The sequence below is a fragment of the Anabas testudineus genome, chromosome 3, assembly GCF_900324465.2.
Source record: "Anabas testudineus chromosome 3, fAnaTes1.2, whole genome shotgun sequence".
Lineage (NCBI taxonomy): Eukaryota > Metazoa > Chordata > Actinopteri > Anabantiformes > Anabantidae > Anabas > Anabas testudineus.
Genome location: NC_046612.1, coordinates 8,374,442 through 8,399,506, shown reverse-complemented (window position 1 = coordinate 8,399,506; position 25,065 = coordinate 8,374,442). Strand labels below are relative to the sequence as shown.

The window sequence follows — 25,065 nt, the reverse complement described above, 5'->3', positions numbered from 1 at the left end:
ACTTCAGAGACACGCTACATGTCTCCATCCCTCTTTAAATTATCTAAATTATACAGCGTTGGCTAAAACATCACTTAAATGTCAGTGTAAGGATTTGAAACATTTCCATTTAAGCATTTGACATCTCTTCACACCTACTGCCCATTACACTGTAAAACAGCATAAACAACACTTTCACAGCCAGTCCAGAGGTGACACAGTCAAAAGAATATTCTTCTAATTATAATAAGCAGCTAATATGATGCACATTTAGGATTTTATACTTATTTGGGTGAAACAGGAACCAAACACCCATCATTAACACTGCACTGACAGCTTAGCAGACTATGAATATGAGTTCTTTTGAGCGCAGATCAAAGCGAGCTGTAAATCCAATTCGCCCGCTGTCAGGGAGCATTTTGTGAGGTGGATGCTTGTTCTGTTAAAACACAGCACACAAGCACACAGTCGCTAATGAAGAAAGACGTTCATTAAGTTGCAGTGACTCTTCGTGTCTAAATGAGATGCAGGATTGAGCGGAACTCTGGTCAAATAATAAGAGTAAATTAAACCACTTGCTTGATTAAAAGCTACCTCCACAGATGGTTTTCCCATAACATCCAGCAAATTAACCTTAACTGATGCTGAATATAAACATGTGCGTGTGTCTTTCTCGTGTGTTGTCACCTGAGTGAAGAGCCAGTGGAGCTTCATGCGTTTGGCTGCAGCATAGCTGCACTCAACGAGGCGAGGTCTGCTATTCACATCCACCAGGCACTTGTTGTCGTCGTCATCAACTGTGGGACTGAGGAGCCCAACGTAGAGCTCCTGAGTACTGGTGTAGTACACATTCTGCAAGAAACACCATATCCTGTTATCAACAAACTGATTAATGTTGTTAACAGTGCCCTGTGTATAGCTGTCTTCTGTATGTATGACAGCTGGGTTGACATTTACTGTAAAGGTCCTTCCAGAGCATGACCATACAGGCAATAAACTATCCAGCAAATGAGGCTTGCTCCTGGGTTTTCTATGAAAGAGACATCTATGAGGTTGATTTACATATACTAAATTTACATATTTATGCAGTTATCCAGGCTGAATGGAGGACAAGGAAAGGTAAGGCACACAAAAGAAGCTCATTATTAATCCGGGAATGGGGAGGAAATCCTGAATAATTGTGCCCTCTCTGTTGGAATCCTTTTTTTTTTTTGAAGGGCAGTTGTTTGCTTATATTGAGTTGAGAAAAACTGAAAATGATTTTCAGGAAAGAAGCAGGAAAAGCATGTTCAGTATTCAGAGAGACAAGGCTTAGCGGTATAAGCATGAGAGAGAGAATTTGTCGATTGCATTTACAGACAGCGCTGTGCTCAGAGTATAATGGTATAATGCTGTCTTTAGTTTGGTGTAGTGCAGCACACGGAGCGATAAACAAGAAGCTGTGAAAAAACAAGGATGCACTCTGTATGATGAAATGTGAAATCATGCATGTGGCTCTTACAGAGGTTGAAAGTAACTAAGTTAAATCACTCCAGAAATGTAATTCGGTACAATTTTGAGATGCTCTACTGCAGTAACCTCCTCGAAATGTTACAAGGTAATGTGTCTTTTACTCAACTACTGCAATTAGTAAAATGTAACTATCCATTTATTATCCTAACTGCTTTTCCTGTTAAAAGTCGCAGGAGTGCTGAAGCCAAACCCAGCTGTCACTGGGCGAGAACTGAGGTTCACTCGTCTATCACAGGGCTGGCATATAGAGACAGACAACCATTCACACTCCCATTCACACCTATGGGCAATTAAGAGTCACTAATTAACCTAACTGCATGTCTTCAGATGGTGGGAGGATGCCGGAGTACCCAAAGAGAACCCAAGCAAGCCTGGGGAGAACATGGACCTGTGTCTAGTTGATTTGTGACTGTCAGCAGTTTTATCAAAGAGAAACTCCTTAGTTGATTTCATTTAAATAATTGACTGTAGCTGATTTTCCACTGTTCAAGCACTATTTTTCCAAATGAACAAGAACTAAATTCAAGAGAGAACAAATTTACTGGCCTGGAATATAGATAATACAAAACCACAAGAAGTAGACACAAGAACCAGATTCATCTTGGAGTAAAACTGGACAGAGCAGACAATTAAACTGACTCAGTCTGCAGAAATCTACATTTCTGATTAGCACTCTGACTCAACTCTCTGTCAACTGTCAAAGTATTTTCTTTTATTGTAAAAGTTGTGTTTGTTTACTCTGCTGCCTGTCATCCTTCTCTCAGTCTAATCTCATTGTCTGACAACGCCTCCTGCCTCCTTTTTTACCAGTCTTTAAACAGTCTTGTGAGTGAGAGCCTTTTTCTTTGAAGCAGCTCATTTTTGGAGCGACGCATGCTGCCAGGCCATGTGTGGCTGATGTTTCTATTGTTGCTGTGCTTAAGTCAGTATGTTTTATGGCTGCTTGAGTTGAATTGTTGCACTGTATGTTTGCTGACAGCCTGCTCTTGTAAAGTCAGCCATGTGTTTGATTGCTTTTTAATACTCCTCCTTTCATTTGTGCAGTGTGAAATGTTTCATGTGCTGTATTTACACCAGCAGCGCAGATACAAAGTTCAGATATTCCCTTGCACCATCAAAAGTTGTTGGCAGTTGCATTTTGACTGGCTACATCACATCACAGATATATGCATCTTTATCATTAGAGAAGCAATACAGGGACTAATTTATTTTGATGATGTAACATCGAAGCATAAAAATAGAGCAGACTAGATTTGTCTTGCAGAGGAGATCCCTAATCTCATTAGGAATGCTGGTGCTACTCCAATCCTTTGTTTGATATGCCTGGATTTATGAGAGATTCATAGCACACCACGATCTATAATTAGCAAGTTTTAAAGTTATCTAGGTCTCAGAAAGGGCTGCAGAAGTTGACTCATGAGTGTTTTGAGGATAAAAGCGTTTAAAAAAAAATTTATACAGATTATTACCTCTAAATATTTCTCTATGGTGTAAATGTCAATACAGGTGTAATGGGTTTGGAGCATTCAGTAGATTCATCTGAACTACGTTGGATAATGTGAGATCAAGCCTCACTTTATAAGACAAGAGTACAACTGTCACAGCAAGGTTAAACAATCTCTGAGAACAATCCCCTCAGACATAATGGGATGGTGGGATCGATAGGAGCTGCAGGAGGCTGAAGAAAGTAAATGATAATCAAGCTGTGCTAACATTTGAAGACACTTAAACTCCCTGTTGTTTGGGATGAGATATTTCCTGAACAAGTAGTACAGACACGCTCTTAAAGACACTGACTAATGAAAAACACGTAGAGGTTGAAATAATCCTGAGGTTTATCAGGCTGCGTATGAGTCTGAATCTCATAATAACAAAGCAAATCTTTTGACATTAAAATGGAAAAAAAAAAAAAAGCAAGAGACAGAGACAAATGTTCAGGTACACTCTAGCTTAATCAAAAGCAGGATTTCACATTGTCTTGCATCAGTATTGTGACGTTTTATTCAGAGATGGATTCAGTTAGGACATGTCACCTCTAAATGGAGGTGTATGAAAAATGGAGGTGGGTATTTTAAAACATCAAGGACTGTTTCTGTAAAGGGCAAACTAGAAATCCTGATCCTGTTTTATGAGGTAAATCTACTGAGTTTGATCCAATCTGAAAGCAGAGGAAAGGCAAGTTATTTTTCTTTATGATGGAACGGGTTTTATTGAGTAAGAAAAACCCAAGATAGTAAATGGAAATAAAATATCAAGGTGATATATCAAAGCTGGCTATATGCTTCACGAAACAGCGGCGCAGAAAGGCAGAGAGAAAGGCTCAGGAGTGCTCTAACCTGAGGTGTCATCCCGTGACAGAGATACAGGATGGGGACGTTGTCATTGTCGGGTCCCTGGTCCAGACACAGATCAGTCTTCAGAGAGTTTTTCAGCTGAAAAACACACACATTTACAAACATGCACAGCTAAACCGACAAAGAATCTAAAGATAAGATTTGTCAGGAGGTATTCAGTAATATAACAACGTTTACATGCACAAAGAAACAGCAAAAGATGACTGGATCTCCAAAAACATATCATGAAAAATGGCTGTAATATTATATATTTTTATATAAAGCTATTAAAAACAGATGGCAGTATCATGCATGCCCAGGATTTAAAGTGATCTAGAAGTCACATGACTAATTAAGTGACTGTATATTTTATAGGAAACTGAAAGCAACCTTCAACACCGCCTCAATTTGAGCTGACCTGCATACAGATAAAATCTGCTGCCGAAACACAATGAGAGTGGAGGAGCTTCATCTACCACCTGCTTCCTTCAACTGTGTAGCACATTGTTTCTGCTACGAGGGAAAGAAATGATTATCCGAGCATTAAGAGCTGCTTGCTGTGACGCTTACTGTTAGAATGAAAATGAATATGTGTTTGGAAAGGCTTTACAAACCAAAAAAGACAAAGATGAAAGAGGTAAGATGTTTATATCGACAGCAACTGTTCAACGTCAGCACCAGGCGGGCGCATAGAAAAAGGAACTTAAAGGATATTTACATAAGTGAAGACAAAACTAGACGTCAGCAGGTGCAAACATCTCAAATTTGAATCCCTGGATCCTGAAGTTAATTTTTCCTTTATAAAAATGTAAATGAGCAGAGTCATGCTTGATGAACTTGACTCAGACTTTAAGGCCCAGAGGGTTATTCATGCATGTCATGATAAAGGTCCGCCTGATTGCAAGATACACATTTCACTGTAGGACGCTCCATGGATGGTGGTTTGTGTGAGGAGTGAATTAGGTAAAGATGTAAGATCAGAGGAACACAGCTAGGGATGATTCAGCTCCCCTTGGCTCAGGAGATATCTACTTCTATCTGATAATCAGTAAATCCACAGGCAGCACATAGTCCTGCGCAACAGCTCAGATCTAAGCACTTCAAGTGTGTGTGGAAAAATAGGAAATATGCACCACTAAGCGACACCTGTGGGGCCGACATTAGCTTAAAGTCACAGTGAAACAGCAGTTAGTTCATCGTTAGCTTCAGTAATACGACATAGTTCTGAATGAAACGTTCAGCATCCTGACAAATATCAAATGTCTCTGATGTGATTGGATTACTGTGAGGTGGGTGTAAAACGCCAAACGCTTGGCTTCCACTCACACCACCCTCCTTTGGAAGCATTTAAACACCTTGTTGGCCAACAAATAAACATGGTTTGACATTTTTGTGCAGACACTCATGGTTCGAAGTTGATGAATCCTAATGATTTTGGTGATTCTCTGACTTCTCTGCATATGTCATGAAATAATTAAACCATTGCACTGCTTTTATTCCACTGTGTAGTAAATAATGTAGCTGCTTGGCCCGTCTTTTGTTTGTTTTTACTACGGTGTTGAACAGGGATGGCAATCTATTCTCATGTAATGACTCCTCAAACCACTACCACTGACTAGTCCATCAAATACATGTCACAAATACAGAATAATGAGGTCAACTAACACGGAAAAATGAATGTAATGAGGCCGACCTAGTTCCTTGCTATATTCATCCACAATTCGCCAGTTTGTCCAAGAAGAAAAGATCATCCATACTACATTGAAAGCAGTGCAATAACACTGAGGTCTGAGTGTCACTGTGCATTAGGGTGCATCACAGTGATGTGAGGTGGGAAGACTGTGGAAATAAACCTGTTTGAGAACAACTATGAATGGCCAAACAGAAACACTGCCAGCATGCCCTTTTGGCTGTCAGTTATTCTGGCTCCTCTGTCTAATAACATTCTGCTGGCCCTCTAGCACAATATCCCACACCTGCATTTAAACGACTGTATGTCTCAGGTAATCTATATATTTATGTATCTGAGTCCATCACAATAATCAAACACAAAGAGTTATTCAGTAACCTTCGTTTGAGTTGGTTAGCAGTTAAGTTGCTGCAGCAAACCTTGTCTTTGTGAACTGTTTTTGTTCCGGACTGCAGCCATCCGTAACCCAACACAAGGGATTAAAATGATTTGCTCAGGCACGGTTTAGCATTGTTTTGGCTTTTGCAGACGCTGAACTGAATTTGGGATGAAGAGGGAGACAGCAGCTGCTTACTACTCCGTATGCGATGGTCTCGCTGTACATCCTCATCTCAGGGTAGATGTTCACCAGGTACCACCGGAAAGTTTTACACTGCAGTCGCTTCCTCAGAGCCTTCCTCTCTGAGATATCGCCAATATCAATCCCTGAGTCCTGGGGTTCACACAAACACACAGAGAGAAAAACACAGATGCACACAAGGCGTAAAATTGATTAACTGCAGTCTGTGAAGAAGTGAATCAGATAATGGGCCATTGAGGAGCATAGTGCAGTCATTTGTTGTGTATTTGACTCGACTCTATAGGGTTTTGATTTCTTCCTTTTCTGACTGGAAAACCATCTATTGTACTGTTCCAGCTGCGACATCGCACAGACACAGTCAGGACCAGGCTCATGTTACTAGTGATGGAAAGCAACGGGGGTACATTTATTCAAGCACTGCACTAAATTTACATTTTGAGGTACTTGACTATTTCCATTTTATGCTGTTTTTAGACTTCTGCTTTCTATATCTTCGAGGAAATTTTTGCACTTTATTTGACTCCATTACTGTTTTATGATAACTGTAATTACTGATTAGTTTACAGATTATAAAATATAATACACTGTTAAGATTAAACCAGTGGCTCCAAACTTATTTGATTAACAAAAAACAGGCTCTTTGTCTTGAGTTGTTAGAAGTTCCACCAAAGAGACGTTTCCACTCCATCTCACATGGTTGCATCTTAACATCTGTTTTAGGCCCAGAGAGGAAACTTCCTCTTCGCCCAGAATTTCAAAAAAGGGAGAGACTGGAGATAATTCCAGTGTATCCAGATGTTTTAATCATTTTGTGCCCCCTAAAGTTTCATTTTGTGAGAAACCCAAACTGCACCCTAGGCTACCTCCACTTGTTCTTTCTTCGTTGTTGTTTCTTGCCCTGTGGTGCAGGGTGGTTAATTTCAGTTGTATCATATTGTATCACATCTAAATAGACTCTAACGAGCTATGACAATGAAATATTGATATGTTATACAGTATAAAGTGGTGTATGAAAGCTTGTGAATTCACTTGATTCACTTGTAATCACTGGGATGACAATCGGGTGAGAGTCTGGGTCTCCGCTATCAAAGGGTTGTCAGATGTCTCGAACAAAAGACAGAAGACCTTGGTGATGCTCACCAGATTGAAGAAGGTTAGAAAATAACTCCACCAGTCAGCTGTCAGGAACAAATCGCGAACTGTTCAACATCACTGTTAGAAGTGGAAGAAGTGGTCGACTATATTACCAAGAACAAGGTGTTTAGTATGTACAGCATCATTTACAGAGAATAGTTTTATTACATTGCATCAATTTCATCTTTTTAAAATTAGACGTATGCTGTTGAAGCTGACAGCTGTTCTACCTAATCAACCAAGGTCACTGCTCACTACTGCTCCTCTCTCACTGATGCTTTGTTTTGATCTTTTCTCATCTATTGTAATAATAACAACTTGAAGGGTTGAACAGATTGGATGGGCCTGAATTTTAGTCTCATGTCTCCACTAGCTTGATTCCCAAAAGTCCGATGTTGTACTGTAGCTTTAAGTAGAACATTCGCAGCATTTGCTCCAGCGTCAGTGGTACCGTTACTGAACCTAAGGATCGGAGCACTTCAATCACTGCATATGACCACGTGCTCTGTCTTCTACCCTGTAACTTATCTACTGTCAGTGATTTCTCTCTGTAATAACTCAAAAGCTGCAGTAGGTGCCAATGTTGCTGACATGGCTCTATGGTGTTCAAAAACATCAAAAATTGTGTGTGGGCTTAATATGAACTGGCAGTGTGTTGATTTTTACACTCTCAGAGGTAAATTAACACTGACAATTTTGCTGTGTAGTTAATTCATGGGGCTAAAGCTGGGGCTAAATTTCATGCTTCTTGGTTACAGCCCCTGTTAAATGGCTCATTATTGACTGAATGAATTGCCTGCAGATGTTCATCTATTCATAACGTGGATTTACATATTCAAACAGATTATGCAGGGGAAGGAAAAAAGCTTCAGTGAACAAACATTTAACTTAGCCTTTGAGGGATGCTACATTTAACTTAAAATGACGCGGTATGATTATTTATTTTAATTTACTCAATCCAGTTCAAGATTAAAGAGTCTGCTTCTTCTGAAATGAAACACTGACACAACTGTACAAACACAGCAGTGTGTAGTATCAGCGAGATTCAAGGTGATTCTGCAAACTGTGAGATGTTTTGTGCGAGTTGTGGATAATACGATAACGTCTCGAATAAAGAGATTAAAAAGAATAAATGCCATTCTGCTGAAAACATAACTTATGTACAGCTCCTTTTCTCTGTACTTCATTTTTCTTTCTGTAATATTTTATTCCCAAGTCACAGCTGTAATCCAGTAAGTTTCTATAATTAATCGTTTCATTGTCGCTCTTTGCATTGAATTTTCTAACTGCTGCCGTCTCGGTTTAGACCATTTTATTGAATCATATTAAGTATTTATTTATTCTGTGGCACGTCTTTAGTAATTAAGGCCATTCTGTAACTGACAAGAAATCATTTCATTTGAGCCTCCTGGAGGTGTCAGGGGCCTGATTGAACTAAACATCTGCGATGTGAGGAGTGCAGCTTACAACACATGACACTCAACCTTGTAACATTTAGATTAGGTGGCTGCAGAATGGAGTCTGCTGGTCCTGTAGATTTATGGTGGCATGGTCTAATTTAATCTGTACTCATATTTGTGAGTTTGTGCATCATGTTTTTACATAATACTAAGATTTCTGTTTGAATGTTAACTTTGGATAATGACACACACAGACTGCAACATCAAATACTGTATTGCATGCAGGTACTATGAAGAAACTTAACAAACAACAAATCAAGAGTTGGCTGTAACTCTTCTTGCAAGTAATCAATATTGCAATATACTGTAATGCGATCTTTTGAAACCTTATTGATACAGCAACAGAGGCAGAGATGTTTTCTACCAATTTTGCACAGATATGAAGTCTCTAAAATTATGCTATCAATCAGTTGGGCCTTTAGTCACTTTAGAGCTGACATCTGAAAAATGGTGCAGTGTACAAACTGACAAGGTTTATAAAGCTAAGCAATTTGGAACAGACCGTTTAATCTTAAAGCTGGAAAACCAAAAAAAAAAAAACTCTCATTATGAATGATGGTTTATGTTGGTTTCTGCTTCAAGAGAAACTGGTCCACAAACTTCCTCTTCAGTTAAACATCTTGGGTTTTTGTTGAAACTTTAAATGAAGAAAATTTAAGAAGTATTTATAAAACCTAACATTCAAGATAAGTCAGATAGTACATACATACAAATTAGATCAAACTATGTCAATAATTTGAATATTAAGGTCACTCAAAAGCAAGTGATAAGTGACTTCATACAAGTGACAGCAGTTGAGAAGACCTAACACTGAGGGTAAACTGTTCCACAGTCAGGGAGCAGGAATGGAAAAAGCTCTGTCACCTCAATATTTAGATAGTGGGCATGAAACAGAGAGGAGTAACTGATCACAGCATCTGAGGAGTCTGGAAGCAGAATGTGGGATGAAAAGATCAGAGATGGAAGCTGGCACCAAGCCACACAGTGATTTAAAAGCAAATAAGAGAATCTTAAAATCAACTCTATATTTAACTGATGACCAGTGAAGAGAGGCCAGTACAGGAGAAATCTCTCTCTGGTACCTGGGAGGATTCTCGACGATACAGTTTGGACTAGATGGAAACATAACAAAAGCTAAACTGACTGGGAAATGGTACTGTAATTTAAAAACCAGATTTGAACACATTTACATTATTAAAACTTTAATGCGTTGTTTTAAATAGAAAGAAATACTGTCATAAAATAATAACAAAATAAATAAATAAAAATGATCACTGTAGATAACAACAAATTATTGTGAAGGTACTGTATAATAACCTAAAGACCCAAATCTTTAGGTTATTTGGGCATGATCACTCACCTCCAGGGGAATATTCCAGGCCATGTAGACATGGTTTTTAAACTCATCCATCCAAACTTCTGCAACTCTAAGGGCGTTTCTTCTCACGTGGGATGTTAGATCCTCTGTGTAGGGTTTATGAGCTCGCTCGATGTGGGCGATACGAGCACAGGGCAGGACTTCCACACTGCCGCCACACTGCCACACCTGATTGAAAACATGACAAATAAAAAAAAAAAGAAAACTGCAATTAATCTACGTTAAAGGCTGAATGTCATTTTATTTGTTAAGATATACAATACGTATTAATGTATGTATTGACATTATGTGGAGCCCTGAAATTATTACTGAAGCTTGTTTTTAAGGTTTTAGTAGAGATCAATTTCTCAAACCTCCAAGTAAAAGAAATATGATGAAATATAATTTTCTACTGAATTCTGATAAAAAATGTGATGTTTTGTTACAGTTCCTCCCTCTGCCCCTGTCTGCGGCTTTGGTTTTGTTTTGTTCTGGTCTCACCCTCCTGTCTCACACCATATATGGACTTCCTCCACTTTCCGCCCTCCACTCACTGCTGGACTAATTGACTCATTCGATGCACCTGTTACTCCCTCCATTTTAAAAGCACCCCTCAGTCCTCAGTTCGGTGCTGGTTTGTCACTTCCACTTGCTCATTGACATTCATTCATTGCTCACTCTGTTTGGTTCATGCTCCACAATTCTGGTCAGTTTGTTCGTTCGTTTGTTTGTCCATCAGGAACCTCTGTTTTGTTTGTTAGTTTGAATTGTTTGGCCTGCCTTTTGCAGTATATTTTTTGTTGTTACTTTGTACGTCTAGTTTGTCTGTTGGTTTCTTGTCCGCTTTAGTGCGTGGTTTTTCGTTGATACTTTGTACTGTTGGTTCGTCTGTTTAATAATGTTCTTCTGCCTTGTGCAGATGATTTTGGTTTGTTACTTTGTGCTTCTGCTTTGTCTGTTAGTTTTGTCCACATTAGTGTGAGGTTTTGTGTTGTTACTTTGTATGTCGGGTTTAGGTTTTGTTTGTACTTACCACCGTGTGTTCGGGTCTCTTTCGTTTGATACTTTGTTAGTTTGTGTTAGTTCCCTGTGTCCCCTGACCCTATTGTTAATAAATATATGTTTTTGTTCTCACTCGTTCGTCCCGTTAGTCCATTCGTAACAGAACAAACCAGCCACGTTTGCGACCATGGAACCACCACATTCCACCACTGGTCGCTTCCCCCTTCCTCCCTGTCCTAGTTTTGTTTGTTATGGGGGCCTGGCGGATATTCTGGAGGAGGAGTATTTAGACTTGCTTTGCAGTGCGGAGCATTTGGTCGGTTGGCTGCACTCGGGTGTGGACCCCGAGTGTTTCGAGGCGCTGTACAGGGCAGCAATCAGAACCTTTGTGAAGAAGGGATACATGATGACGTATCCAGAGTTCCAGCGTCTTAAAGACGCTGTGATGGCTTCTCTGAATTCCTTCAAACAAGGGTTTTGTTTGACTGCCCTGCCTAGCCAGCACCATTTGCTCTCCTCCTCCAGTACTCCCCGGTCCCCAGCGCCTGTTAGTCCTGCAGCCAGTGCTGCTTTTGTTAGTTCTGCAGCCAGTGCTGCTTTTGTTGGTTCTGCAGCCAGTGCTGCTTTTGTGGGTTCTGCAGCCAGTGCTGCTTTCGTTGGTCCCGCAGCCCCCGATGCTGCCTTTGTTAGTCCCGCAGCCGATGCTGCTTTAGTTAGCCCAGCAGCCCATGCTGCTTTAGTTAGCCGCCCAGCAGCCCATGCTGTGTTTGTTAGTCCGGCAGCCGATGCCGTGTTTGTTAGTCCGGCAGCCGATGCCGTGTTTGTTAGTCCGGCAGCCGATGCCGTGTTTGTTGGTCCGGCAGCCGATGCCGTGTTTGTTGGTCCGGCAGCCGATGCCGTGTTTGTTGGTCCGGCAGCCGATGCCGTGTTTGTTAGTCCGGCAGCCGATGCCGTGTTTGTTGGTCCTGCAGCCCAGGCTGCTTTGGTCTCGGCTCCTGTTCCTGTCACGGATCCGGCTCCTGTTCCTGTCACGGATCCGGCTCCTGTTCCTGTCACGGATCCGGCTCCTGTTCCTGTCACGGATCCGGCTCCTGTTCCTGTCACGGATCCGGCTCCTGTTCCTGTCACGGATCCGGCTCCTGTTCCTGTCACGGATCCGGCTCCTGTTCCTGTCACGGATCCGGCTCCTGTTCCTGTCACGGATCCGGCTCCTGTTCCTGTCACGGATCCGGCTCCTGTTCCTGTCCCGGCTCCGGCTCCTGTTCCTGTCACGGATCCGGCTCCTGTTCCTGTCACGGATCCGGCTCCTGTTCCTGTCACGGATCCGGCTCCTGTTCCTGTCACGGATCCGGCTCCTGTCACGGATCCGGTTCCTGTCACGGCTCCGGTTCCTGTCACGGATCCGGCTCCGGTTCCTGTCACGGATCCGGCTCCTGTTCCTGTCACGGATCCGGCTCCTGTTCCTGTCACGGATCCGGCTCCTGTTCCTGTCACGGATCCGGCTTCTGTTCCTGGTCCTTCAGCTGTCGCCGCAGTTGCAGCCACCTTGATTGCTGCAGTCACCGCTGCTCTGGTGTCAGCTGCTGCTCCGGTCCCTGCAGCCGCCAGGTTCCCAGGCGGGTCGACGCAGAGGTCGCCGTCGTCGCCGTCTCTTCAGTCTCCGGACGGGTCGACGCAGAGGTCGCCGTCGTCGCCGTCTCTTCAGTCTCCGGACGGGTCGACGCAGAGGTCGTCGCCGTCTCTTCAGTCTCCGGACGGGTCGACGCAGAGGTCGTCGCCGTCTCTTCAGTCTTCGGACGGGTCGACGCAGAGGCCGTCGCCACCGTCTCTTGACTTCGAACTTTGTTTGTCACCCCAGGAGATGTGGTGGGATGACAATGAGGACACCACCACCCTGCTCCTGTCTCCTTGGGGGGCCCCTGAGAACTGTGCTCCTGTCCTGGCCCCTCAGCTCCAGCTGGCTCAAAGTTCGTCGCCGCCGGGCAGTCCGCCCGGGGCTCTCCAGCCTTGTTCGTCGCCGCCGGGCAGTCCGCCCGGGGCTCTCCAGCCTTGTTCGTCGCCGCCGGGCAGTCCGCCTGGGAGTCCTCAGCCGTCTTGCTGTTCCCTGGCTCACTGCTCGCCATCCGGCAGTCCGCCTGCGGGTCTCCTGCCCCGTGGGTCGTATCCTGGCCCCCGGCCTGGGGGTCCTCGGCCTGCTCTCCGACCGGCTTTCCGGTCCCCGGTTCTCCAGCCGGCTCAAGGGTCTCAGGTTCTGTCTTCTGGTTCGTCGCCTCCCGGCCGTCCGCCCGAGGCTCTGTCTTCTGGTTCGTCGCCTCCCGGCCGTCCGCCCGAGGCTCTGTCTTCTGGTTCGTCGCCTCCCGGCCGTCCGCCCGAGGCTCTGTCTTCTGGTTCGTCGCCTCCCGGCCGTCCGCCCGAGGCTCTGTCTTCTGGTTCGTCGCCTCCCGGCCGTCCGCCCGAGGCTCTGTCTTCTGGTTCGTCGCCTCCCGGCCGTCCGCCCGAGGCTCTGTCTTCTGGTTCGTCGCCTCTCCGGTCCTGTTTGCCGCCTCCTGGCCGTCCGCCGGAGGCACTCCTGGTCCGTCTGCCGCCTCCTGGCCGTCCGCCGGAGGCACTCCTGGTCCGTCTGCCGCCTCCTGGCCGTCCGCCGGAGGCACTCCTGGTCCGTCTGCCGCCTCCTGGCCGTCCGCCGGAGGCACTCCTGGTCCGTCTGCCGCCTCCTGGCCGTCCGCCGGAGGCACTCCTGGTCTGCTGCGCCCGGTCCCTCCTCCGGGCCTCCCTCCGCCCGCCCGGTCTGGTGTTTCGGGCCCTCCTCCGGGCCTCCCTCCCCCCGCCCGTCCTGGTTTGCTTGGGGCCGTCTGGGATCCGCCCCTTGCCGGGGGGGTTCTGTTACAGTTCCTCCCTCTGCCCCTGTCTGCGGCTTTGGTTTTGTTTTGTTCTGGTCTCACCCTCCTGTCTCACACCATATATGGACTTCCTCCACTTTCCGCCCTCCACTCACTGCTGGACTAATTGACTCATTCGATGCACCTGTTACTCCCTCCATTTTAAAAGCACCCCTCAGTCCTCAGTTCGGTGCTGGTTTGTCACTTCCACTTGCTCATTGACATTCATTCATTGCTCACTCTGTTTGGTTCATGCTCCACAATTCTGGTCAGTTTGTTCGTTCGTTTGTTTGTCCATCAGGAACCTCTGTTTTGTTTGTTAGTTTGAATTGTTTGGCCTGCCTTTTGCAGTATATTTTTTGTTGTTACTTTGTACGTCTAGTTTGTCTGTTGGTTTCTTGTCCGCTTTAGTGCGTGGTTTTTCGTTGATACTTTGTACTGTTGGTTCGTCTGTTTAATAATGTTCTTCTGCCTTGTGCAGATGATTTTGGTTTGTTACTTTGTGCTTCTGCTTTGCTGTGTGGAGTCTTGACTGCTTCATCGTGTGTCAGTATACTGTTATTTTGACTGTTTTTAGTGTGTCTCTGTTACTGAGTCTTGACAGCAGTTTAGGGATTTCCACAGTCAGTAAAGCATCTTCCATATTGCTTTAAGCGTGTACTGCACTGGTTGACACGCAGAGGTTATTGATCACCTCTAGTCCTACCACAGCTTGACTGTGAGGAGGGAGTTCTCGTAGTGGAAACTTTGTTAATGTCCCAGTGCCCAGGAGAAGAGGCCTGAGCACTTAATGCAAAAGCCAGTGGCACAAACTCCTCACATAATGAAGACCTCGGGGAGGCTCAGGACCCTGGTGTGGAAACTTTTCCCAACTGTGATTCAGCAGTAATAATACATGGATGAAGATTAAAATAAAATGTTGTTAAATATATTAGTTTTGCAGCATTATACAGAACATTGTATTCTCAGATTGATTTAAATCTCTGCAGCATGCAGCAAGGAACAAATAAACCAGTGCAGTTTTTCTTTTTCATATTGTGCCTTTTACTAATCACTGCTTACGCATTTAATCACATAATTAAGTGTGCATATTTTCCTTTATGCATTTTTAATCAATGTGTAATCAAGCATTAAACAGTTGGTTAAAATATGTGTTATGGTTATTTATGTAAATCCACTTGATTTATGTTCTTATTTACATTCTTTATGTATTATTCTTTAACAGTCCCTAATGTCCCAGTTGTTTTCAACATTTGAATTTATTTCTCATCTTGATGAACATTTCACAAATGTGAATTTCTAAGTTACAAAAACTTTTAAATGAGAAAATGCTATGAGAATGGGAAATTACTAGGCTGTACAATGCTGCTGATTAGTATCTGGACAATTTGAATGGTATCTCAAAGCAATTCAAATTCAACTTTCAAATTGAAACCTCCAAAGAAGTACTGAAGACGTGCTCTTCTGTTTACATGCTCACATTTGTATGGGGTCATCAAGAAAGATGTCTCTATCAGAGCCATTGGAGGACGCTCAGAAATCGTTTAAATGTGCTCAGCTTAACATTAGGCCAGGACACCCGGTGTTTCACTATGAATAAGGCTGAAATCATCACGCTGTGCTGTTATGTGAGGATGAAATAGCACAGCTGACATCCTTCCTGTTTTAAAATAAAATGTGTAATTTCAACATATATAGTATGCTGTGCATGTGAGTGTCATCGGGAATTATGTGACATAAACAGGACATGGTGTTTGTGAGTGGGACACTAATAATAGGACACTTTCTGTGGATAATCAAATCACTGCAGACATGTAGACATGATCATAAAAACTGCCCCCTGTGCGTTTTCATTCACTATTTTCTTGATAGAAATAATCTAATTCCAGGTGCAAGAGATGCTTTTAGTAAACCCTGAACCCTTTGGGGGTCCCAGAAAACACTATGTACACACATACAAATAATACACTATACATACACTGCAGTATTTACTAAGAGAAGTATTCAGGGGGGAAACACTCTGATAACAGCCATCAGGCAAAGCTGAACATGTACAATATTTCTCCAGCAAGATTTCTCTGGGAGAAAATCGATCACAATATGAATTTAAGAATATTTGAACCAATCTTAAAACCAGTAGACAAAAAGTGATGAGATCGCCAAAGTGTTCGCAGTTCATCCCGTGGGCGAACATATCTGTTTTTGCCAAATTTCATGGAAATTCTTCCAACAGTTTCTGAGATATTTCAGAGTAAGTGGTGGACATAGTGACACTGCCATCACTAAGTGGCTTAGTCGATAAAAAAAACAAACAAAAAAACCTCTTGCTTTTCCTTCCAAACCTACTACACACACAATTCGAAGTGAAAACACTGAAACAACTGTTCCGGCACTTTCTAAAACACAGTCAATTACAGCTTGTAGGCTCCCTCTTCCCCAAAATAATTCTCCCTCCGTTGTTCAGTGTCAACTTCCCTCTCTGACAATGAAACTACTGCCTCAGAGTCTATGGTCACGTGATGCCCCTGCATTAAAACACTAAATATCTGTTGCCCATCACCAAATTTATTACAAGAAATGGGTCATTACTGTCAAGACAGAAGGTCCTCTGTTATAATGGAGGGCTGTATTGTTATTCCATTCAAAATGCACCAATTTTATCCACTTGCCTATCTCAAATGGTGCACTCCTTGAATGATCAAACCCACCATCTAATTTGCATGGTGACTCACAGAATTTGTTTTTCAGCGAGCTGCTGAAGCAGAAAGCACAGCTCGACAACACTGCAGCAAACAATTACACTGCACTTCACTCCAAGATGGTGGCACAGTGTTAGATGGCAGACTGCTCTCCACCTCCAAGTTGTCAAAAAAGTTGCAAAACAGTAATTAGGTTTACAAAGCTCCACTCGATTCCATGTCATTTAGAGCTGGTATCATACTTCATTCACACTGTGGTACAGACAAATTCCCCACTTTTAGTCGCTGTTGGAGTCTGCCTTGCATTATTAAAAGTCAGGGCCTCTCTCCACCTGGTTTCTTTCGCTCCATAGAACAATGTCCATCAGGACAGCACAACCACTCCCTTCTTTTGTGGAGTTAAAAACTCGTCTCCTCAAGAAATCCTTCACGTCCCCCGCTCCCTCTTCTGCTACATCCTCCTGCAAATATGCTCCTGTCTAAATCCAATCTTCCCTGCTCTCTTTAGCTGTTCTTCCTCTAATTTCTTTTTGTAAAACTTTTCTGGCAGAGCACTGGTCTCACATTACAGCAATGTTTGCTTAGATCTATTATCAGGGTACCATCAGCCTGAGCCTAAGCTAATTTTACTGCTGCCCTCATCATAATTTGCTTTGGATAAGAGCACGAGCTAAATACCTTTAATGTAAATGTAATGTGAGTGGAAATGCTTTATTCATTTTTGTGTCTACACTGGTGCCAGTTACCGAGCAGAGCGTCTATTTGCTGAAAGTGGATTTTGATGAGAGTACTCACAAGGTTATTTCACAAAATCTTTGAGGATATGAGGCATAATAATGATGCAGCTTATGGTGCGTCAATGTGGAAAATAAAATTGCAGGAAACAAATCCTTAAACTTGATGACTGAACTGTCAATGTTTTAATTTTATGAACTTCCTCCTTTGGTGTGTGTGTGGTTTGCTGCAGCGGCCTGTGAACAAACATTTTCGTTACTTTCAACTACATTTTCTTTTCGTCTCAAAACAGGATTTAAATTTTAATGTTACACCTTTTGCTCATTTTCCAAATGTGCTTATATTCTTTTGAGGCGCGCCCCAGTCTGGCCATCCCCTTACAAACATTCTTGACCAGCCCCGGCTTTGATGCTACACCCAAAATCTATATTTAGAGTGTTGAGCACTCACATCCTGCAGGCTTGAAATGCAGCTGTAACATGTTTGTGCTTTTCTTCTACTATGAGAACAGGAGCAGCTCGAAGTCATGTCAGTAACAACAGATTTCAAAATATTTCACAGCCAAGAATAGATACAAGATGTATATAAAATGTCTCAAACCACTCCTTCAGCCTAAAATATTTTCACTGCTGTTTATCTATATGTTCAGTATAGTCTCTGTATTTTCAACAAAACCAGTAGCAACAACTTCTGCTTCAAATAGTTTAACCTACCTTTACACTATTTTAGCTGAGTTATAATTGGAGAAAAACTACAGGGATTAGATATTGTGACAGATTAGTCAGGTGACTGGTTAATAATGAACCAGCTGTGACCCCCAAAAGAGCACTTTGCTGCCAGGATACCTTGAAATAGAAACAAGGTAAATTACTTTTAGTTTTGTGATGTCATCCCAATGTCAAGTCTATGTATTCACCTCTGATGAAGATCAGCAGTGAGGATGCACAACATGGAAACAAATCTGTAAACAACAGAAAAGTTTCTGGAATAATCTACATAAGATGAAAACCTTGTCATGACCTGCTGTGCTGCAGCACAGTGTTAGTGTATCAGCAGCTACATTGTATAGTGTTAAAGATCACAAGAGGAGACTGCACATGCACAGAGTTTCAGTACATCTACCGTGGCAGCAGAGCCCTTTTATTAGACTATAACTAGCTGGCCACCCTGCAACAGCAATAACTAACTGCTCATTTATTTACACGTTGTCTACACTGGTCACAGTGGGCGAAGACGCTGACCTTTAAACCTTAGCTTCATTCTTTTAGCATGTTGTCAGTTTGTGGCACTGAAGTTTATTTTTAAGGCTTTTTAAATTCACATTTCACATTATAAAATATGTCTTACAAATTGTGCAGAGATGAAGGGTCCAACGAACCAACAAATGTGATAGTGATGGCTCCTGTAGCTGGACAGAGTTGATACATTTAAAATGAATACTCGTGTTACGTTTTCCTTTATGTAACTTCAAATAACCTTTACACATCCTTTGTTTCTTACATATGTGATATTATTTCATTATTTAAAATAGGTGCCTATATTAATATATGGCTTAAAGCTAAGCTATGAGGCTATAAGGTGCTACTGTTTATCTTATGATCAAGTCAAGCAATAAAAATGACCAATTTAGTTTTGGAAAGTATTTTACAGACACCGTAAAGCATGAAATTGTAAGAGTGGTTCTCATCCAGCCCTTTTGTAACAGAGCACTGTGTCTCAGTGAAGACGGTGAATGTGCATCAGTCATGCCGTGAGTCATCACTGCAAGCTGGAGGTGGGGATATGATGGGGTAGGTTGCATTTTTATTATAAACAGTATCATAGACAGACATTTGAAGACCACAGAGAGTAATGAGCAGAGCAGCGACTTCTGCAACTTTGTTTTCAGCAGATTAGGAAGAGGACACAGGAGGGGTTCACAAAAATTACACTTTTGTTGGTCATCGAACCAGTTTTGTAGATGTGAGGTCCAACAATATTGTTATTTGTGCTCAAAAGAAAAAAGTAGAAAGTTTAAATATATATGTAGCAATGATGTTACAAGCATCTTGACAGTTTCTGATGTGCAAATGTGGTGACACCTTGTCGATGATAACTGTCAAAACTTGAAAAGAAATGCAACAGCAAAGGAAGCACATGCTGCTGCAGCCTCCTGACAAGATGAGCAGAACCTTTGGAACTTTTTGCTCCACATATTCCTCTGATTAACTATGCTGCTTCAGGAAACTTCCCTTTTTTTATTTTATGCATGTCTGTTTATCTGAAGCTATCTGCTTTCATCTGCCTGCACCACCTCTTGTGCCCCTCTAGAAATCCTAACTGGCTTTTTAAAAATGCCCTAATATTTCCCACTGCATTCATTTCACATTTCCTCCTTATTTTGGGATAATAAAACCCTTTACATCAAAGCACAGACTGACTTTTAAGGTAAAGCTTAGTTCCCCCTTTTGCTGCCCAGAGCACAGAGTTGAAGCAGCACAGACAATTGGCATAGAGTTTTCACTGTATGTGTGTGTGCTGTCTGAAAAGGTGAGTACAGTTCCCATCCCCTCCACAGAAAAGCTGAATCATTTACTGACAATCCTAAATCAACTTGTGAAGAAAGTGAAGAGGGAGATATCCTTCACACAGGTAGGTCAGAGCTGAATTATTATTATCACTATTTATTTATTTATGTTTTGCAGCATGAAGGCGGTGTTTATCAAACTCCACAACATCTGTGAAATCTAGACCTGCACTCATGTTGAGCTGGGCAGTCCTTTACTTATGTTCTTGTGTATTTGATATGATATTGATATTTTTATTTGATAGTAAACTAATCACTTCAATTCGTGCCCCTATCAGACATGCACTTTACACTGACAGTGTTTAAAGCCAAAGAAATGAAATCAAATCAGCAAAAACAATAAGTCATCAAATACCAAAACAAAATTCAATAAAAATATGAATGAAAATGTGAAATAGAATATGAATTAAACTTTTTTGTCTTTCACAGTGTATGTGTGTTTCATAGTGCCTGAATCCCTTCTTGTCAACAGTTTCAGTTGGCAACATGTTCTATATTTCTGCTTTTAACTATGCTTGCTCTATTTGTAGGGTTACGTGAGATGCCCACGTTACACGTGCAAACACGTTTTCATGCAACTACTACCTACTGTCAACATCGCAATTTGACAGAATAACAAAGATTAAAGTTATAATAGCACAAAGCTGAACATAGAAAACCACATTAACCTTTAGACTTGTCTCACCACGGTACAGTACTCAGTAGGAGGATTCTGGTTCAGATATGGATCAGTTAACACACACTTTAAGTTAAATCTTAGTGCAGCATTTACAAGCGATGTCACACACATCTTTTAGCTCCTGTATTTACTCCAGTAGAGAAGAGACGAGAATTTTAAAAGGTGAAAAATGAACAAATTCCTGGTCAGGTCATGTAGCTAATTTGAGGAGTGCTGTGTCAACAAAACAGAATCATTCTTAACAATTTTGTCGTCAGATCTTTAAGCTAAAACTAATAAACATCACCGGCCTGAAGCTGTCACATCGAGCTACCAAAGATTTATTGTAAAATCAATTAAAGCTGCATTTACATACTTTACTGAAGAGGAGAACTTAGTATCCTGCAGCAAACCCATCAAAGAGCACATCAGTCAGTGTTTTCGCCTGGTCATCGCACCCTTTCTGGCCCAAAACATAGTTACACAATGAAGCTGTCACTTCTCCCATCACTACAGAAAGATCTGTTGTGTATATAGTCTCTGTTAATCCGTTCCACTGAGAAAGTTTGACAAATGGACTGTATTTGAGTACCCCAGCCATAAATGTCCAACTTCTATTCATAAAATCTGCCTATATTTCACATATCCTGCCAAATACTTCCTATACAATATGTCATCTCATGGGAATTACTTGGAGATTTAAACATGTGTTCGCTGAAGGACTGTAGGTGATAAAAATAGGCAACAAAACTCTACATTCTGTCTAAGAAAAGATGACATTGATGAGGAAATTATTAGGGAATACTGTGCAGGCTTGATTAGACTATTGAGAGGAGCGGGTGACCGACCCTCATACTCACTGTGGCCATTAATTAAACCAGCGAGATAAACAGTCATTCAAATGTTCAAACGCAAATTACTAAGTTTAAAAATCAACTCACTCACTCACTCATGTAGAGAGAACAGAGAACTCTTCTCCTCTTTCACACCACCGTGTTCCAGCTTCAATAACAGTTCCTTCATGATGACCAACTTTGAAAAACATATAAATAAATCACTTGAAGGCAGAAGTGTTTCAGAACCTATTAATAATTTCAAGATTAGTTTTAATGTTTTTTATGAGATAGTAATATGAATATCTTTGGGTGTTGAACTGTTGATTGGACAAAAATGTTGGTTTAAAACTGTCACTTTGAGCTCCAGCAAAAGAAGGAAACTATGTATTTATGTAAGTTTTATGTATATATATGCTTATATTATAAGTTTTACCAGTTATTTCCCCAGGACATCTATGTTGGTATTTATCATTCTGTCGCCCACTTCACTAAACAATTTCTAATAAATAAAAATGTCTTCATAAGTTTGAAATAAGCCTAATGAAAACAGCTGATCGCTCTGTGGATGAGTCAGAACTCAATGCCTTCAAGTTAACGTGTCAACACTTTGAGCACGACAAACAAAATCCTCATTAAGCTAAAACTATTTGTGTGGGAAGAGATTGCTTGAGGTAATAGCAAAAAGATTAGAATAAATACACTACTGGTCATTTGGGAGAAGTAACAGTTCAAATATGATAACTCTAAACAGTGATTAATATTAGAATGGCATGGGAAATTAAAATTAAAACAGCTGCCAGTGCTGAGGGTTAATGTTTTACATGCCGATCCAGCATGATAACCCCCATCCTCTTTTATTTTTGCTGACCTGCACTTGGCTCTGAACGGTGCCCTTGAAAACAAACTGCTAATAAAGAATAAATGCATATAAATGTAATTTATAGGAGACAAGCCTGCAGTAATACGCACAGACTGCCATGTGAAGTTTCATAGTGTTGAATTATTAATGCACCACTTAATATCACATCCTATCCAGCTAAAAAAATGGCTTTTCTAGAAGGGCAGAGACACTGACGAGGTTCTTGATTGGTTGCTTGTATGTCCTAGTTATCAAAGGGCTGCTAATGCTGGCTTAAGGAGTCTTCTTTATCAAGTCTTCAGAAATAAAAATTCATGCTTCAAACGATTTATATACATACGCTACCACGGATGTCTATTAAATGATATTTGTAGAAGCTATAAAGGTGTTTTATTTGTCACTCAAATCTCAAGTATTTAATAATGAAATCCACCCTTCAAGCATTTATATCATATATCATATTTTAAAACAGCATACTGAGTTTTCTACCACATGATAAAATCCAAATGCTGCTGTATCTGGTCTAATGCTGCAGACTGATTTTATCTTTAGAAACAGTGTTATAAAGAATTCAGCACTCTTAATGACACGCTACATCTAACTAGAGAAATCCCACCAGTTGTAACCACTTCAGAGCCACTTATTACCAAATAAAAGCCTGGAGCAACAGATGAGCACAGTTCTGCTGTGTGCTAAGTCTTCTGACTAGGGACTTGATTTATGTTTTAATCCAAACAGTTTCCTTCCTCCTCACAATTGTTATCATCAGCACAAAAAATCTGTATCCGAGAAAAAAACGTTAATGTTTAGCGTTAAGCACCAAAACACATCGTGTGCATCCTTGAGGTTTAGAAATTCAATTCTTTCCTCAGAAAACACTTGCAAATAAACCTGAATTGTTCACATTCATGTTTAATGGTCAGTAGTCTTCATTCATACGCTTCATAGAACTAGAAAAAAACTACACAATAACTAAAAGTTCAACTTTCATTGCTGCTAGATGTGAGTATTTAAGGTGATGAATATGTAACTCAAGGCATATCCTTAATATCAAGACCGGCAGTGGAGTAAATATAACTTTCAACAGGGTAGAAACCATTTATCATAGTTATTGAAGGTAGATGTCTAAAGAGGATTCTCTACTGATAATGAGAGTTGTGATTAGGATTTTAGACATGCAGGGCAAAAGCTCAGGTAGAGATGTGAAAAAGCATAAGGGACTGATATTGCACATACTGCCACCAAAACCTGAACCTTTGCTTGCTATGTGCCAGATCTGTCAAATCTGACCTATCCTCTCCATAGGGATCTAAGTTTTAGTATTCACTCTCTGCTGCCTCAACTCATCCACACTGCTGCAGTATATCACTCCCTGTGTGCTCATGATAACGAGACTGTAAAGGGAACCACATGTTGTCCACAAATCTTCCTTTACTATATGTAGTTTATTGTTTCCCCAGTCAGTGTTAATTTTTATCAACAATAATAAAATAGTGAGCTCCTGCTGAAGCCATGTTTTATGCCTGGGGTGTCATTTCACCTGGTTTTCGATTTAGTTAAAGAAGCAAACTCAGCTTATAGAGTGAAATACAAGAATGTCATCACAGTACACTTAAACCATATATGCATATATTTGATCTGCATATTATATAATATCTGTAGAAACAGCTTTGTCTACCTGCAGTAATGTGGCGTGATATTGATCATTAGGCAGCTGTAAGATAATATTAATGCTGATAAGCATAATTTAAACAACTGAGGTTAAAAAATGTTCAGTAAAAACTAAGGTTTTTATGGTTTTAAACTGTGATTTAAAAGTATAAAACTCTGTGTGTTTGGCATTTAATACCTTGCAGGCAATGAAAATACTTAGGAAGGCACTATAGGAAGTACTGTAGTGATATTACAGGTGTCGTTTTGGTTACTACAGTTTGAACCGTAGTCCTTTTTAGGACTAAATTATGGTTCAAACAGCATCATTGTAGGCAGCTTTGCTGATTTTTAATTGCATGTAGCTGCTGTATTTCTTATGATTGTGCTAGAGAGCTCCATTACCATTCACACTACCTCTGCCAGACAAAATACTTTCTCATTGATTGTCCTGTTGGTTTGAGATTACGCAGTGGGGTTCAATGGATTTTCAGCAGCATGGGGGTCATGAAACTCAATCAGTGCTGTTCTACAATTACTGACTCAGTCATTATGGTACAACTTTTTTGTTATTCATTCTCTGTGATTATACAGGACTCTGAATCTTTTGCACCTTTCAAATAATGGAGAAAGTCAAAACTGTAATGTAGAAAGTGAAAAAACAGAAAAACACACTTTAATGCTTTGTTTTCTTAACATAATGTTTGTCTTTCAGCAAGGGTGCAGGCAGGGTACACGACGGATGGGTCACCGCTTTATCACAGGGCCAACACACAACATACATTGCATGTCTTTGAAGAGGGAGATCTTTGTTGTTGCTGTGTATTCTTTAATTTTTATTTCTTAGTTTTTATAGAGGATGTCAAATTTTGGTTTATAGTGGTATATAAATAAAATAACGTGATTAGATTTTCCTATTGCCATTTAAAATGCTGATATTACAAGTTGCATACTGAGCATAATGATGTTATTCATTGATCGAAATTTCATGCCAAGTCTTTGGGTGAAATCTAATGTGTAAATCATTATGATGACATTAATTCTGTTTTATTGCCACTTCCATAAATAACATGGACAAATCCTGTCTGATAATTGTTTTTCATAACCTTCAATGATCATCATTTCTCACCACAGCC

The 25,065-nt window shown here is 41.1% G+C and overlaps 1 protein-coding gene across 1 annotated transcript in view; it reads right to left on the bottom strand.

Moving 5' to 3' along the window:
* galnt18b (UDP-N-acetyl-alpha-D-galactosamine:polypeptide N-acetylgalactosaminyltransferase 18b) overlaps positions 1–25,065 on the bottom strand; it is a 64,227-nt gene that overhangs the window by 2,761 nt on the left and 36,401 nt on the right. Inside the window, exons 7-10 of the mRNA XM_026379156.1 lie at positions 10,049–10,234; positions 6,089–6,226; positions 3,828–3,923; positions 667–831 (exon numbers count right to left, since the gene is read on the bottom strand). Coding sequence (XP_026234941.1) covers positions 667–831; positions 3,828–3,923; positions 6,089–6,226; positions 10,049–10,234 — 585 coding nt within the window. The remainder of the gene's footprint in view (positions 1–666; positions 832–3,827; positions 3,924–6,088; positions 6,227–10,048; positions 10,235–25,065) is intronic.